General features: G+C 30.9%; 1 protein-coding gene across 1 annotated transcript; it reads right to left on the reverse strand.

The window, feature by feature from the left end:
• Nucleotides 1–1,141: 1,141 nt before the first annotated feature.
• Nucleotides 1,142–17,979, reverse strand: LOC107439914 (serine/threonine-protein kinase NIM1). Its single transcript, XM_016052659.3, has 5 exons — nt 15,097–17,979; nt 11,159–11,354; nt 9,998–10,283; nt 9,542–9,810; nt 1,142–1,979 (listed from the first exon to the last, which is right to left on the reverse strand). The coding sequence occupies exons 1-5, from the start codon at nt 15,108–15,110 to the stop codon at nt 1,293–1,295; spliced, it is 1,452 nt and encodes a 483-aa protein (XP_015908145.1). The 5' UTR covers nt 15,111–17,979; the 3' UTR covers nt 1,142–1,292.
• Between the last annotated feature and the right edge of the window lie 112 nt (nt 17,980–18,091).

Genomic DNA, 18,091 nt, shown 5'->3' on the forward strand with positions numbered 1-18,091 from the left:
TTCGAACTGACGTGTGTGGGGGTGATGTTACCCACTGAACAAGTGAATTGGCGTGGATAATTGAAGACAGAAGGGGTACCGATACCAATACGAGGGGATAGTTTGTCTAAAGTAAGAATTCTTCTAACCATTCACCTGGAACCGGGGCGATGACTATGGTAAAGAGGTATAACTATTTTAAGTAGGGCTGTGGGGTCATTGTTTAGGACAGATTTTGGCTCGGGTTGGCGAGAGAAAGGTAATATTTTTCTTCTGTCTACAGTGAAAAGAAGCTTCTTTCCTTGAAGAAATGCACTATTCTTGTTTCCATAGCAGCAGACGGCCTCAGACTTTGTGGCGGTGGGAGTTCTTACCGTAGACAAACTATAGTGACCCTGGGTAAAAGGAAATATTGTTTTTTTTTTCTTCTTTTTTTTTGCTGGCGGTGAAATTCTCCTATAATCACCATTCATTTGTGAGCGTTTTATTTGGTTTCTAGCAAGCTGTTGATTCTTATTGAATTCGAGCTCTAATTGTGAAAATGAGTCGAAAGAAAAACCTTATAATTCGGAAACTAATCAGAAAATTTTATAAAATACTTATTTATCACATTAATTTTCCCACAGACCACTTTAAGTTTCATCCATGCTTTACTGTTTTTCTTCTTCTTTTTTTTCTTAAATCAGGGTGGGAGGGTTATTGCGAGCACTGCCTCCGCAATGAGTGGAGTTAAAAGGAGATACTTGCGAAGTTATTATGATACATCAACATCATATTATTTTTAAGTGATTTAAGACACTATAAAAATGGAGAAGCATTTCTCAAAAGTGATTTTTTAATTTATCTATTTGAGCTGGAAAATTTTAAATTTTATAATAATTTATTATTGAACTATTTTAGGAAAAGTAAATAAGCTTAATTTGGTTAACTTTTCAATAAACATTAAACAAATACATCAGCAAAGGAAAGGAGTAATTTTTGATTGGAATTGTTCAAGAAAGCTGAAGAATAAAGTAGTTACAGATTCTAAACACCTGTTTCTAAAAGCTATATACAATGGAAAAAATGAGCTGTACCGATTTTAAAACTAAAAATCTCCCTTCTATTAGAAACACATAAAATAAATAGTTACATATTTTCCCACTTCACTCACATATCTACATTTTTTGATGGATATAATTTTAATGTCACAAAAAATATGTTACAAAAAATATTTTACAAAAAACTTAAATTATTACAAGGAAATCAAAATCAAATTACAAATATTTTTAATACTGAATAATTATGAAAACAAAACCAAGTTGGAAACAAAATTAAACAATAACACATGTTTTGGATTGAAATGTTGGGCAGCTTATCACAATCTTTCTGGAATTATGATGTTTTCCATCATTTGCCGAATACAATGCCTCTTTCTTGTGACTGATTATGCGGTAGGTTCCATTGACATTGCTGCGAGCTCCTTTTGGCAAGTGTTCTTGCAAAATATTTTCAGTTATCCCCAAACTGTTTAGAAATTCTTTGGTTTCCTTTTGAACAATGGAATTTTTCCCATTTCCGGGAGATGGAAAAAAGGCTCCTTTCAACCATTGACAGCTCTTGATTTGGTTGCAAGTCAGCCGCTTCGAGGGATCCAGTTGAAGCAATCCATTTATGAGATCTGTGCATTCCTGGGTGATAAATTTAGGAACACTGTAATGGCCAGCTAATATCTTCCGCTTTACCACGGACACTGTGTCTCCTTTGAAGGGCAGAGCGGCGGAAACCATGAAGTATAAAAGGACACCCAAGGACCAGATATCTACGCTGGAACCAACGTAGTTCTCGTTCTGAAAAATTTCAGGTGCAACATAGGGTGGCGAACCACAAAACGTCAACAGCTGCTCCTTTGGGTTCTGTACTCTAGTGCTGAAGCCAAAGTCTCCAACTTTTATGGTATTTTTTCCACAGATGAAAATATTCTCAGCCTTCAAATCCCGGTGAATTATATTGTTCTTGTGCTGAAATGGAATGAGAAGTCTTTGTTAATAGTTACAAACATCATATTTTTTTTTCTCAAACGTTAATTTTTTCTAAAGATATGTATTTGTATTATTGCACCATTGGCGATCGAAATGGGTAACAGGTGGCCTAGAGTAGAACTCTCTACCCATGGGAACACTTCGCATGCTTTCACCATTAACGTGTGGAGAATCATAGGAGAAGGAAGGAAGTTAGCTTCTATCTTGATTTTCAAAAGGATTAAAATCTTTTAAGTTGGGAAACTATATGGAACTGAAAACTACATTGAACATAAGAAAACGTCATGGAAATTTAAAAAAATATTTTTAACAATTAAATGCGGAAAATATTAAGAACGGTGGAAAATATCGTAGTACATTCTGTTATACAACTGAGAAGAGGAGGGGGGAGGGGGAGAGAGGTTCAAAACATAGTATCGTTCTTCTCCCCAGATGGCGTATTCGAGCGTTGAGATCACGAATATACAAAATATAGAGAGAAAAAATCTTTACTTGCTTACTAAAAACCTCCTTATTGCTTTACTTAAAATTAAAAACTATTTTAATAACAAAAATTATTTTTGTTTCTCAAGATTTTGTATAAAAATATCCGTTTTAATTATCATTGGGAGAATTTTACAGAGTCATTTATTTGTCTAAATGGTAAAGTTCATCTTTTTAATTACATCAATACGCAAAAACTTTTATTATTTTTCAAATCAGGAAATTGAATGTCAATACCCTGAAAAATATGTGAAAAACTCGTTATCCCAGAAATAACTCTTATCGCAACAATAAGTTTTAAATAATTTTATTGACAACTTCGATCAATATTTTTTTGTTATTTCCGTAAACAATACCAATAATTCTGTTGTCAGTTGTTATAATGTATCTCGCAATGCAATGGCTGGCTGTACCTGTTGCACTCTCAAATAAGTATTGATTTTTGGGCGTGCCTTTGATGTTGCATATTTTTCTCTTCAATAAGAAGATACTCCCGGTAAAGGTCATTGTCCTATTGAAGATCATTACTCCTTAGATGTACATTCAGTTACCTTTATTTATAAATTATATTTGCATGATTTTCATTTCTAAACTTGTTTCATATTAATTGAAATGCTTATAAATTAATTAATAATTCTTAAATTATCTTAAAAGCAAAATATTTCTTAAAACCAAAAGAGTAACTAAAATTTATAAAACTGAGTTATATGTTAATTTTTTTATCTCTACTATTAGGAAACTTTTTTTAAAAGACCTAGTTATTTTCGGTTGAAATGTAATGAGTTTTCATAAGTTAAGACGGAATAATCCGTAATCATCTCTCTTAACATGTATTTTTAGAATCCTTGGCAAAAATGAAGTTAAAAAGGCATATTGGTGGTCGTAAATTAATATTTAAGCCAGGTAGAACTAAAACGTCGTTGATATTTGACGAATCAGTTTTAAGAAGGGCGGGATTAAAATTATCAAAACCAGTTTGATTGGAAGCTAAAACTTGAAGTATTTCAAATAATCACCATGCGACTCCTTTGTTTCTTGTCGCAATTAGAACAGCTTTTGATGTTTTTAAATTATATTTTCTCGTTAATGATCATAATTTGCATATTTCTTAACTTTATTTTTGGCTAGGATTCTCAAATTATATATTAAAAATAGTTACGAAGAACTTGTAAAGGAAGGTTAAAGATTTCTGGCTTATTGAATGAAGTGTAATTTCCAACTTGCTTTTTGACGCAAAATCAGTTGTCACTACCGCCTTGTTGGGCTATAAATTGTGATATAACCATTTTAAATATAGTGTGCATCTTCTGAATTCTGATAGGACAAAAACTATGTAAAAAATATTGTAAATGTATATTTTAAATGTAAGTTTTAATGTGTTTATAAAAAAGAGAGAGTAAAAAAAAAAAATTAAAATGAGCAAAATAAAATTAATGTTACCTTAAGTTTTATTAAAAAACAGTATTGAGTGTAAAGTGAGAAACATAATTATTTCAATATTCGAAGTAGATTTTCCAATTATTACTAAGTGTTGTGGGTGGTCTCATTTTTCCTACTTTTCTTCTCCAGAGATCTAGGTTCGAATCCCGGCGGTGGTGGGAAGATACAAATTCTGATACCAGCTCTTGCTGATCATACTGCTGACATAATATATCCTCGGTGGTAGACAGATCATGGGTTTGAATCCCCTTGCCGTTGGACTAACTGGGGAATTTTTCGTGGTTTTTTTCTCACTGTAACTCAAATGCAGATTAGTTTTATCAAAAAGTCCTTCACAAGTTCAAGTTTGTACCAATGCTTGATCCCGGATTTCCATACTTTATATCTTTGGCTTAAAGTTACGGAATTGAATATTGATCAATTGAAAACTCAAAAATGGATCGGTTGTCAAGTAACAGATTTTTAAAAAAAAATTTAGATTAGTCTTTTTTTTTTTTACAACTTATCACACTCAGGAACTTCCCAAGAAAATAGTTATCTTCTTCTACAAAAAGACGTTCGTATTTCATTTTATACTTTATAGCCGGTGCTGAACAGCTGACCCAATTCTGAGCTTTTGATCATCAATGTGCAACTCCGTAGTCTTGTAACTTTGAACACAACCCAGAAGACAAAAAAATTACTGGGTCAAGCATTGGGACAATCTAGCCAATCGTGGAGGACTTTAAGATGGAACTAATCCGCATTTGCATTACATAGAGAAGAAGACCACGAAAACCTCCCACGAGAAAACCTCCATATTGCAAAGGGATTGTTAACCATGATCCGTCTACCACTAAGGATATTTCATGTCGACCAGTCAACCAGATGTTTTTATGAGCAGAATTCATATTGATCAGCCAACGTTTGGATTCGAACCTGGATTGCCTCATTGGGAGGCGAGGGCTTTATATTTTAAGCCACAGCAGCTTTGGAGGGGTTATTTGTCACCCTTACGTTCTGGAATACGTCAGCGAATGGAATTAAAAAGTAATTTAAAATAAGTACTTCTAGAGCTCCACCAAAATACATGAATGTTATAGGTTCGCCATCTCACACGGTGATTTGTGTTACATTTTAATTGAGTTTCTTTCCTCGTTTAAATATTAATTGGTGTTTTGTAATGTGTATGCTTAATTCATTTTTGGAAAGGATTCTAAAAATATATATTAAGGGCATTCGTTACGGTATACCCTACACATTGATAATAGGAAAAAAATTAAATTTAAAAAGAATAAATGTAATAAACGGTAATAAAGGATATGTATGATTTATCTAAATGATCTTCATGTGTGATTTATCTAAATTTATGTTTATAATAACAGTATATAGCTATATAATAGTTTAAGCAAATGAAACACAAAATTTCCAAATAAATCGTAAGAGTTAAAACATTCATAAGTATTCGATTATAATATTTGTTTTGACTTGTTAAAGCGTATATTACCCGAGATTGAACGACTCTACGTACACGATCTTTATCTTATGTTACAAAACTAAACAGGATAAACAAAAAACGCGTGCTAAACTCCAAATAGCGAAAATTCATAAAGCGAATGCGTGATTAATACTATTAATGTAGTGAGTGAAAAAAGAGCTTGTTCCAATTTAGAGCACGCAAACTTTGAAATATATTTAACTATATTTAAAAAACTAATGATGATGTTGCAGGTTTTCCATTGTTGTCAGTACATTTTTACTGGTCGCAAAATCACATGATAAAGATCCAGTTTTCTCACATTAATTTCAATATTTTTTTTGATTGTCATCATCACAAAATTAATAAAAGTCATAAAGGCATTGTTTCTTGAAAAATGTTTTCGTACCCCAAAACACCCGGTACAAATCTTATGGAAATTAATTCTCTCTCAAATTGGTTGAAAATTAAGCCTTCTGAGCAAAAATTCTTACCGAAAGTTTGAAGCGCGCTTGCGTGAAGCATTGGATATTGAGTACTTGCTTACACATTGCGAGAGTTGTATTGTTTTTAGAATATGTACGGTATCTACACCGTACATATTCTAAAAACTTGATGTTATATATCTAGAGATACTTGATGTTATCTCTAGATAACATCAAGTGTATCTGTTTACGAAGTTAATGTGTATGAATGATACACTAGGGAGCGCTGCAAGCTCTTGACCGCTTATACTTCCGGGTTACTGTTTTTGGTGCATTTTAAAGTTATTTGGCTCACAACGTGATCATTGTGTTTTGAAACTCTCTTGAATAGTATTCCTTGTATATGTGTATTTGTTACCTGATTTATTATTTGTGTTTTAAAAAATAATAGTCATTTGAAGACCTGTCATTTCAAGATGTAAGAATTTTCATCTGAAAAAAGAATCGCTATAAAACATTTCTTACTTTGTCAACAATATACCAACGTCGACATTTAAACCTAAATGATAATTAGTAAAATTTACTTAATCTCGCTGCTCAAATAATATGCTAGAGTATGATGGTGCACGGCTTGAACCAAGAACAAACAGTAATGAACAAATAAAAAGAGGCTAAATCAGAACTGCCAAAAAAACGATTTTTTTTCTAAACCTAGCAACCATGTCACCTTTTTTAACAATACATCTCTAAATAACTAAAACAAATTTTCACTTCAAATTCACCAGAATTACTTAATATAATTAATGTCCTATGAAATACAGCATACTTGAGCTCAGAAATTGTATAATTCATTTCCTTTATTAAAAACATAATTATCTGTTTGAAAATAGCGCTTCGTAGAATAAGCTGTAGTAAGCATCTGTATACTTTCTAGCCGGAAGAAGAGCAGGTCAAGAGCTTGAGATTGTTGCTGTTTACATTTATATTGAAAACACCATCCATTGTATATATATGTATCTATCGAAATGTGTCTATAATACAGTGAATCGACTTCCCCAGCAAAAGTAAAATAACATTCAAATAATTGAAGTAGTTGTCTTTATGCATAACTATACAGGATATTCGTTTGCGGCCAAGAATCTTTTTGTTTAAACAATCCGCTCTCATAAGGACTATAATTAGCGCAAAATCCGTTCCATCAACCTCCATGGGGTAATGTTTAATGTCGTGACGATATTTAAATTGAGAATTACTATATATATATTTGAAGCTTCTGATCACGGAAACTATCAATTTTCGCAATTTTTTTTTAAATGAAAACTTTAAACAAAATGCTTTGAACTACAACATATGGAATTTTCAGCCAATTTGACTGATTGATTTCCATAAGATTTGTTTGGGATCCTTGAAATGTATTTAACAGTAATATTTATTTTTCTTAATTTACTCTGCTATTATTACGTTTCTGATTTTGATTGTTTTCTAAATTAAGAATCTTTTCTTTTTAAAATCCCCTGTCATAAAATACTCTTTTAAATTTGTACATTTTGACAAAAAGTTTGACTAAAAATGTCATTTAAGAAAAACTGTAGCTTGGAGAGAGAAGCCGATTCACAAATCATCGATACTAAGATTTGTTAAAATATCAACATGCAACAGAAGAAAAAAAAATTTGCTTTCCTGTGTTATCTCTATTTGTTAAAATTATTCTGAAATGTGAGACACAGATTGCCATTATTAGGTGTGAAATTCAAAGATCAGTGTCAACTAGTTAAAATTCCATCTTAATTTAAGAAATTGCTTTTCTTTCTTCTGGAAGTTTGAATTAATTATTTTTTGCAAAGTTCTGCTTTGATTATTTAGGCGAAACTACTAAAAATAAAAATATCGAGCGAAGTTTCGAGTAAAGAAGACAAAATGAAAGTATCGATAAAGATTATATAAATTAATTGTGAATTTCACACAGTAACTACAACTTTAACCTTATACCTAATAAACTCGAGTAATGATTAATTTGCGGTTTATTTATAGTTGAGAGGTAATAAATCCTAAGTTAAAGTCAATATAAGGCACAAGTCTGAACATTCCTCGAGTGGCAAGAAAGTGCTTCTAGTAACATAATTTGTTTAATTAAAAAATAAATAAACCTAAAAATAGAACGTATCGGACAAGAAAACTAGGGGTAACCATAGACACCATAACCGTTTTTAGCCACTTTTAAAACTGTTGCTACAAGTAGGTCATTGTACGCCTTTTGTCTAAATATATTTAAAGAATACGAATCGATTTGCGGAAGATATTAAGCAGGCTAAATTACTAAAAAAGGAAAGCATTTCCTTCCTTTACTTTTTAGGAAAGAAATCGTGTGTGGGGGGGAAAGATACAAAATATACATAGAATAAAATTTTACCTTAAACCGGGAACTCTAAAATCTTATTTGTCCCTCTTATTTTTAACATTACAAAAGTAAAAAACACAGTTCATATTCACATCAAAGTTAAAGCAAAAGAAGAAAGAAAGGAAAAAGTAAACTTATTCCTTCCATATTATTTTAAATTTTATTGTTAAATCCCTTATGACCTGTTAAGTGCGAGTGTAGCGCAAATCAAATGATCGTTAGTGGTTTCAACTACGGTAAGGTTTATAAATTTTAAGTAAGATTAAAAAATACAAATTTCAATATTGAACGTGTCTAAATATTTAATAATTGCGCGATTTTTGATTAATTTTTTTTTAAGGCACTCTATTGAACATGGATGACACAATTGCACACAATTATAAAATTCCTTTATCTAAAGACTAATTTAATCATATCATAATTTTTAATAATTATTTAAAGATTAATCATTTTATTTATTAATCGTCGAAAAAATTTTGAAGTGTAAGGTAAACAGTTTTTTTGCATCATTTCAAAGAGTATAATTTTACATGACAAAATACAAAATTTGAGCGAAATCAGTCGTATAGTTTCTGATAAATCGAATTTTTAAAAAAGTCGTATTTCTTAGGAACTTTTCGATTGATTTCGTTCAAATTTTTTATTTTGCCATGTAAAATTACATTCTTTATAATAATGTAAAAAAAAAAAAAAACTGCTTGTCTTACACTTGCTCACTGCTTATCTTCCGATCTATTTTTGACAATTATTAAATAAAATTATAAATATTTACTAAAAGTTATTTTTTGCGTGGAATTATCTTTGGATAAACGAATTTTATAATTGGGTGCAAAAAAATTTCAATTCGTTTAAAAAGTTATCGAGATATGGACAAAAACGCAAAAAACTTAAGTTAACGTCATCAAGGGTTCCAATATTTGGACCACTCTCTTGGGACCAGTATTCAGGTAAAGGTTGCAGTTATTCCCTATATTTTGATATTTTGGGGCTTAGAAATCGGAATCCGTCGAAAAAAAGGTGTGTATATTCAGAGAAAGCAGGTTAAAGCGTCTGATTTTGAAACTTAAAATATCGTCTGCACTAATTAATTAGCATATTCGAATTCATCCCTTCGAACCATTATTATTGAGTCCTAGAACACGAAAATTCAATCTTTAGATCAAAGATAATTCATATTTTTTTGTGCACTGTACATTAACTAAAGATACCCTTAAAACATTTCACTAGACTTAAATTATAAGAAAGAGCCATAAGCCATACACGGATGATACCAATTATAATAACTAAATATCCAATAACGACTTATTTATAGTTATGGAAAAGATCACCCAACACTTACTAGATAAAAAACAGCAGAGGTTAGTTGAGAGAACAGAACTTTTGCTTCACTTTCGGGAAGTTTTCCCCCATTTGAAACCTTATGGAATAATTCTCCTCCTTCAGCAAATTCCATAGCAATAAAAAGTTTTGACGGTGTCTCTATGACTTCGTAGAGTCTAATGATGTGGGGATGTTGAATAGCTTCCATGGCAGATATTTCTTTGCTCAACATCTGTTTACTCTTCGCTTGTAGTTTGGCTTTTTCAATTATTTTGACAGCCACTTTCTCTGCAATCAGATAAAAATGATACATAAGAACATGACTCAAAATATTCGAAAATAAAAAAAATTATAGAGATGTTAGTTTTGCTTCAATAAAATTATCATGTATTCTGCACGAGTACGTTGTGATCGATGAGCTAATGAAACGGTTACAGGGTAGCATTTATCACCAAGACATTATTTGAAGACTAACCTTTGGTCAAGTAATGAACAGCCATCTTGACTTTCGAAAAATTCCCTTTCCCGACATCTCTGTACAATCTGTAGAGTGAAACACGAGTACCAAGAGCTATTTCTTTCTTCCAGCGATCATCATGAGACAATTTGTGCAGAGCCTGATGATAAGCCCTCTGTTGTTCTTGATGGGAGGTAGTGAGGGAGGTAACAGAGGTTGACACAGTACTTTCATCAGAAATGGATCGGCGAGGTCTACCAATTTTAGCAGGATGAAATATAATACCTTTCGAATCGTCTGCCACCTAAAAAGGTTTTAAACATTTTATCAAAAGTCTGAAATTACCATCTGGATATTTTTCTATTCGGGTAAAATGATCGTTTGCTAAAAAAAAAAACTTTCAACATGGCAGAGTACGTAACCAAATTATTCAAGAAAAAATAAGCACTTTTTAAGCACTCAAATAACGTTTTTAAGCATTGTAAAAAAAATCACAATTAGGTAGGATTGGAAAGTTTTTGACAATTGACGGTTTTAACCGTCATGTCAAGAAAAAAAAACAGCTTTCGGCATTGTTTTTGACCATTGCCAAAATTTTTGAATCATGTAAATCAAAAGGCGTTTTCATACGCTACGGACTGACGATAAGCCGAAATAGATTGGGGTTGAATTAATTGGGAAAGCGTTGAATGGAACAATGTGAACAATGTCTTTCTGCATAATTTGTAGTGAAAATCAACATGGTAAAAGAAAAATCTCATTTTGAAAAAAGAAAATTAAGCACTTTTTAAAAACAATCAATGAAAAAAGCACCTTTATATACTTCTTAAAAACGCTACGCACCCTGCATATTATTTTTTTTCAATTTCGCAAGCGATTAAACAAACAATGATTGATGAAAAAGGCATCAGAGGTATCATAAAATTCTTACTATTCTATTCCCAATTTATCTCTGAAAAGGGAGAAGCTTGAGTGTAAGGAAGTTTTTGAGTATCATTTAGAATAACATAACAAAAGCGTTAGTTAAAAAAATATCTTAAGTATCAATTTTTCGAAGAAACACCTTTTTTTGTTGCGCTAATTACTGGACTAATTACTGGACTAATTTTATTTTTAAATAAAATATTTGCTGAAGCAAAAAAAAAAAAAAAAAAAAAAAAAAAAAAANATGATTTTTACGTGAAATGTTTTTCTCCTTGTTAAGGTGGCAGTTCTCTTTCGATCCAGCGGCAAGCTTGCATTGCTGGAGGTCTCATCATTTGTTGCTTTTGATTTGTCTTCTTCAAGATCTTGATTGGGATCGCAGCTGTTGGAATTTAGACTTTTCAAACGTTTCCTCCACCACTGACCTGCTTTAATAGCAGACGAAGGTAGTCTAAAACAATGGGGGAAGAAAGTTACGTTTTTTTTAATAAAATAACAAAAATGCAAGATAACTTAGAAGGTATAACCTAATTTTAAATTCCTAGGGTTATATAAAATGCAAGTATCATATTTTTAATCTTGTTGTTAAGTATAATATTTTAAATCTCTTTTTAATCTAAATAAATCTTGCGAAAAAAGTTTTTCTGAAGGTAATCGTTAGAAAAATTAATATGATTAAGTACATTCATGAAATAACGCGTGAAGCACAAAAGATCACGTTTCGGTACAATGCAACAAAGAATTAAGTGGGGGGAAAATTGGTACGAATTGTAGGTAGGCAAAAAATACCTCCAGGTTTATATTTATTCTTTGAAAAAGTACTGATACTTGTTTATAGTACCAAAACAGGCGTTAGTACTCTCATTCTTCCTCATTATTAAGGTGAACAGTTTCGAATTTAATTGTCTGTCCTCAAAAAATTTCTGACATTTTGGGGATAGAAAATAGCCCCGAATTTCCACAGTCGTCCTCAAATTTCTTCAAAAACAATTTTTTTTTATGCAGTAAAATATATAAAAAAAAAGTGCATGCTTTTTATTTATTTTTAAGAAAAAAAACACGATAATTTTGTCTAAGCGAATACAAACAAAAAGCAAAAAAGCACCATGCTAATTAGCAGATGAAAAAGTAATACTCTTCTTAAAATAATTACTCCAAAAACGAAACAAATTTTAATTTAACAGAATATTACACGATATTTCAAAATTGCTTAGTAATGAAATCAAGTTTAAGGAAGATGGTTCTGGTTTGTCTTCAAATCATGGTTTCTTAATCTGGTCACCTTATTGTTTGTGCTTTTCAGTATTTCTACACGAATTTTTTCGTGCCCAAAAAGAGCTTTACTTCGTTTGGATGACGTAGTACGTCTCTCAACTCAAAATCTTTAAATGGAAAAAAATATCCAGATTATTCAGATTTAACTCGTGAAGATCGAAACAGCAAACATAAAATTTATTAATTTCAAGAATAAATAAAATTTATATAAAATGAAATGAATTTTTTCTTTCGTTAGCTACTATACTCTTAATTTTTTTTTTTAAATCACAGTTGCGTGATTTGAGTTACTCAAACAAATATTTTTAAAATAATATATTAGTAATAAAATCTAATTAAAAATAATACATTAAGCAATATTCTTATTCCTTTTTTTGCCTTGAAAATAAGTATATAAAATCTGACGCAAAAAGTTATGATTTATTTCAGGAGTTAATTGAAACTTACAGGCTATGGACAGAGTGGTAAAGTACTGCATCCCATTAAATGTTTAACGAAATCTAACGAAATTTAGTTCGCATGAAATTTGTGTATAGGGTTCTAAGATTTAAAACTCAAACCAGTAATAACTTAATTACCTGATAGAAAACTTCTTACCCCTCAAAAATATGCAAAATTGAAATAAAAGTCGACATGTTTCAAGCGCTTAAAAAATAGTCACCCGTTTTCAAGACTTGACAAACGTGAGTGTATAATGAATAAAACAAAAATGATTTGAAAACATAAAATTGCCTAAGGTAAATAAAAATATTATGACAAGAAACAAAAACCACAGAAGCCGAGAAGCAAATCAGGGTAAAATATATTTCCACGCGTTATGGAGAAGCTGGGAGAAACTAATGTCATTAACAAGGGAATCAGCATTCAAATGAATGAAATAAGATTCCAGGGTATCAAGATGAGCCGACGTGACTGGGGTGGAGATAAATCGTAAAGCATTGTCGAAATTGAATTTATGCTCAAGATTCCAACATTGTGAAGCAATTGAAGATATCTCTAGTTCTTGATAACGGACATACCTATCGTGTCTGAATATTGAAGCGCATTTAGTTTACCCGATGTAGGTAAGGTCGCACTGACAAGGGGTGTGGAAAATGTCCCAGAGACTGTCAAAGCTAATGGATGTTTGATTGAATGTAAACAATAACAAACTTCCTAAAACAGGAAGAAATTTAGAAAACTTCCGGTGTATCTCTCCGCTTATATTATGCTTACGAGTTCTTGAAGTTCCTAAAATTTGAAGAGAAAAATGCACAAAAAACGCAAAATTTATACGTTAAATGACGGCTTAATTAGAATAACACGCAAAGCATCATTTACTGCAAGATGTGTGGTGGGGAAATGAGTTATGAGTTGTACATATTTTTAGCATGTTTATCAAAAATAAATTTATTATTAGAAAGGAGTAAGTTCAGAGAAGGTGAATGTGTTTATAAACACTTACCAGCCCCCAAGATAATCAGATCGGTTTTAATTTTTGATGCCACCTTCCTCAATACTGATTCATCAAATTTTGAAAACATTTTTCTGGCTTAAATATTATTTTGCGACCTCTAATGTTTGTACATAACCTTATTTTTTGCAAGGATTCTAAAAATATGTATTAAGAGCGGGGATTGTCGAACATCATGTATTCCCGATATGATGAAATTTTCTTTGAATGGGATACCTGCAAGTGACGTAGTATGGGTATCCCGACCCTAATTGGTTGTTGAAACATGGCATTTGTTTACATTATCAACTATTCTTTCCATTTTATTTCAAGTAAGCCAAGCCCGTCAAGTATCAATTCTCTTAAATGACACATCTTAATTTCTTTCACAAAGATTTCTATTCTTTCACTGAACACAAATACAGGCACGAAGTCATGTCGAACATAAACTAATTATGCATCGAAACAAAAATAATATCAAGGTTACAATAAAATATGTAAACAAATAATAAATCTAAGTTAAGTAAAAGACGTAGAAGAGAAATAATTATATTTTAACAAATTCGATGTGTAATACGGCGCCGTATTTAATTAACTTTAAGTTAATTAACTTTCTAACTTATGTGGAGAGACTTCGTTCGACCTTAACACGCCATCTTGTTTATAAACGTTCAGCTAGCACTGAGGGCATAAGTCACATGTCTAGGTATCGATGGTCTTCTTGAAGTGCAAGTACGCAATTGACTTTTTCGAGCCAGAGAATTTTGGAAAAAAAAATATTTTGTAAAAAAGAACTAGAAAATTCTTTATGTTTAAATAACAACGAGAAAAAAGTTAGTTAAAAAAATATTAGTATACCAAATTTCCAATTTTATTTAGATATATTAGGGGACTAATTAAAATTTCAAAGTAACACGTAAGAACATTTTTCTGTCATGATTTACGCACCACATGCTATTTTGAATATACATTTCGGTGTATTGTTCATTTTTAGAGAAAATATTTAAAAACAAGAAATCAAACAAATAACAAACTTTCCTAAAATTCTACTGTAGTACTATACTATATATACTATAGTAGGTATGGTATCTACTATAGTAGTTCTGAGAACTTATCAACTAAAAAAATAAAATGATGCATTAAAAAAATAATTATTACGGTGATATACAATAAAATAACTGAATTTTAACTATGTTTTATAATATGCTTCAAGGCAAGACATTTTTACTTCCATAAAACTAATAATAACATTGTTATTATTAGTTTTAATAATAACAGTTTTTATTGTTGCTTTTAATAATAATAAAAAAAAACTATTCTAATGGCTAAAAAAACTTGGCAGGTGTATGTGATCTTTCTTAGATACATGCTATGCACCTGGCTTTAAAATTAAATTACATTTCGTGTAACATTAAAAAAAAAACTACATAGATATTTTAGAAAAAATAAAATGCACGATTCATTGATAACGCGAAATGTCACTTACTTTTCTGAAGTCATTCTTCGTTCTGAAAACGATACTCTTTTAATTCGACGCTATAAAATAATGAATGCAATAGATAAACACGGAAGTGGCATAAACCAGGATTCAAGAAGTTGGATTTTTAATCGACATTTACGTTTCCCATATCATTTGAGCTCTAGAGTCCATTCACCACACTCTGTTATGTGATATATTGCACGCACATCTCTTATCTCTCATTGGTGAAAAGAACTCCACTTTCGACCAATCGATATTCCCCTCTTTTTTTTCCTATTAAGATGCTTCAGACATGATTTGTAATAAGATTTTATTTTGTTTATAAGAAATTCAATTAGACTAATGAAAATAATACAAGCTAGAATCTTGTTTATTTTACCAATACTTTTATGATATTTGAACATTTTTATTTTATGTCACAACCTTTGCAGGGGATAAATAACATTCTTCGAGGGAAGTTGGATGTGAACTTACATCAAAAATGTACCCTCCAATTATAGTAAATTAAGATTTATCCAACAACAAAGGTACAAATTTATTAGTAAAACATACACAAAAAATTTGGGCTCTTATAATTATAAGGCACACATGCGAAGAATTAAAAAAAAAAAAAGCATTTATTTATTTATGCTTTGAAAAACTCTACAATTTTTCCCGTAGGCAATAAAATGTTTCGATTTATCGTGTACTTTTCTATTTTTTCTTACTTAGCCTCTCGTAGGGTTTATACTCAAAAAGAAGAAATTTTCCCTTGATATTTTCAGGTAAATTTGAGTGAAATTCCAGGATTAAAAAAAAAAAATCAAACAATTTATATAAAATAAAAATGAAAATTATAAATAATACGATAACGGCCCTCCGTTTATTAATTTCGGTAATTTGCAACTGCCTGGGATATTTGCACCAAAATTAATTTCTTAGAATAATTGCTATGAGAAATTTCTTCACTCGAGTGTGAAAATTTCTCATAGCATGTGTTCGTATCATTTCCTCCAGAGCTGATATCAAGAATATGAATAAAAAGATAAAACTATTCAGAATTCTTTAATCCCTAGACGAAAAAACTACAAAGGCAGAGGAATGAATTTGATCTCACATAGGATTTCCCGTTGCTAATAATTCGAGAATAAGTTTCAAATTAAATTTCAAATTGCTACCCAAAAAGGCGATCGCAACGTTCGAATACCAATACACCATCTGGGGAGAACGGTACCATCCCTTCCCTCTCCTCTTATTTTCAGTTGTATAGGAATGTAGTAAGATATTTTTCCTTTTCTTAATATTTTTCGTATTTAATTGTTAAAAAATATTTCTTTTCAAAATTTCTATGATGCTTTCTTTTAGAACTATGTTTAATGTAGTTTTCAGTTCCATATAGTATAACTTAAAAGATTTTAATCTATTTGAAAATCAAGACAGAAACTAACATACTTCCTTCTTCTATGACTCTCCATACGCTAATGGTGAAAGCATGCGAAGTGTTGCCATAGGTAGAAAGTTCTGCTCTACACCACCTTTCACTCGCCAATACGAGCATTATTAGGCAGAGACTAGTTTATACGTTCTAGAAATAAGTTAAATGTGATATTCTTTTTTACTAAAGGATATATTAAAAGGTTCAAGCATAGATATTTGCAATAATTTGTGGATCTTTTGGAGGTTGGAATTATTAAGGGCACATGCTTCAAATTGCCTTACCTTAAATCAGTCCTCGATCGCAAGCAATTATCAGGATTTCTTCTATATTTCGTCGACTAGTTTTCAATTTGAAAGAATATTATTTATCGAGCTCTATTTTATTGTAAAATCATAGGGCGGCAAAATCTCTCAAAAATTTCGAATTCGAGATCGCGACGCTCGAATACGCCACCTGGGGAGAAGACCGGTTTCATAGCTTGAGTCTTCCCTCTTCTCCTCCTATTCTCATTTGTATAGGATTGCACAACAATATTTTTCCCCTTTCTTGATATTTTTCGCATTATGTCACAAATATTTTTTAAAATTTCCACGACGCTTTCTATTGGAACTATGCTCAATGTAGTTTTCAGTTACATATAGTTTCTTAATTTAAAAGTTTTAAATCTATTTGAAAATCAAGACGGAATCCAACGTACTTCCTTCCCCAATGACTCTCGACACGCTATGCTGAAAGCATGCGAAGTGTTACCATAGGTAGAGGGTTCTGCGCTACGCCACTTGCAGCATATTTCGATCTCCAATGTTCAAGAATTCCATATAATAATAAAAATTCTTTTTTCTACAAGAAAAAAATTAATATTTTCTACCAATTCATTTGCATCCAAAGTGTGAGAATTTCTTGACATTGATGTACAGTGTACTATTCTCAAGGATAGCAATAGGAATTGCTAAACAATGTAGATTTTTAACTAGGAAGAAAACAATTTCTGTTGCTTTTCCAAAGATGGTACAAGAAGAAAGTAACACTAAAAGTTTATTTTAACAAAGAAATGGAACTAATATACTCTTACTTAATCATACTTGTCACTTTACATTGATTTTGGTGGTATCGAGATGTAAGGAAGGATTACAGCATTTTTCAAGCTAAGTCACTATAGACCTTATTCCTGAATTTGAGACTACTAGATTCTGACAGTTCTTTAAAAAAAAATGAAGCTAATGATGGATTAAGACTTTAATCCTTTCGAAGGCCGTGGTAGGTATACTTACCACCAATTTTTGAAGCCCATGGTGAACTTTTTTACCACTTTTAATTAGGTTTCCATTTGTTAATAACTTCAGCTTTCTTGAAGTGCGTTTGAATAAAATTGGTAGTTTAAGAAAACGTATAAAAGTATAAGTTTGTCCCATTTATAAAATTTATTTTATAAATAACGAAAAATAAAAGTCATTAAGTTCCTAATAGGCCAAGGTAAATATATACTTATCACCAAAAAAAAAATGGCATTAAATTTTTTTTATCTAAACTAAATGAGTTTTTTTTCTTATTTCAATTACTATTCTTAAAACAATTTCAATTCCA

This window comes from Parasteatoda tepidariorum, chromosome 4 (assembly GCF_043381705.1).
Source record: "Parasteatoda tepidariorum isolate YZ-2023 chromosome 4, CAS_Ptep_4.0, whole genome shotgun sequence".
NCBI classification, from domain to species: Eukaryota; Metazoa; Arthropoda; class Arachnida; order Araneae; family Theridiidae; genus Parasteatoda; species Parasteatoda tepidariorum.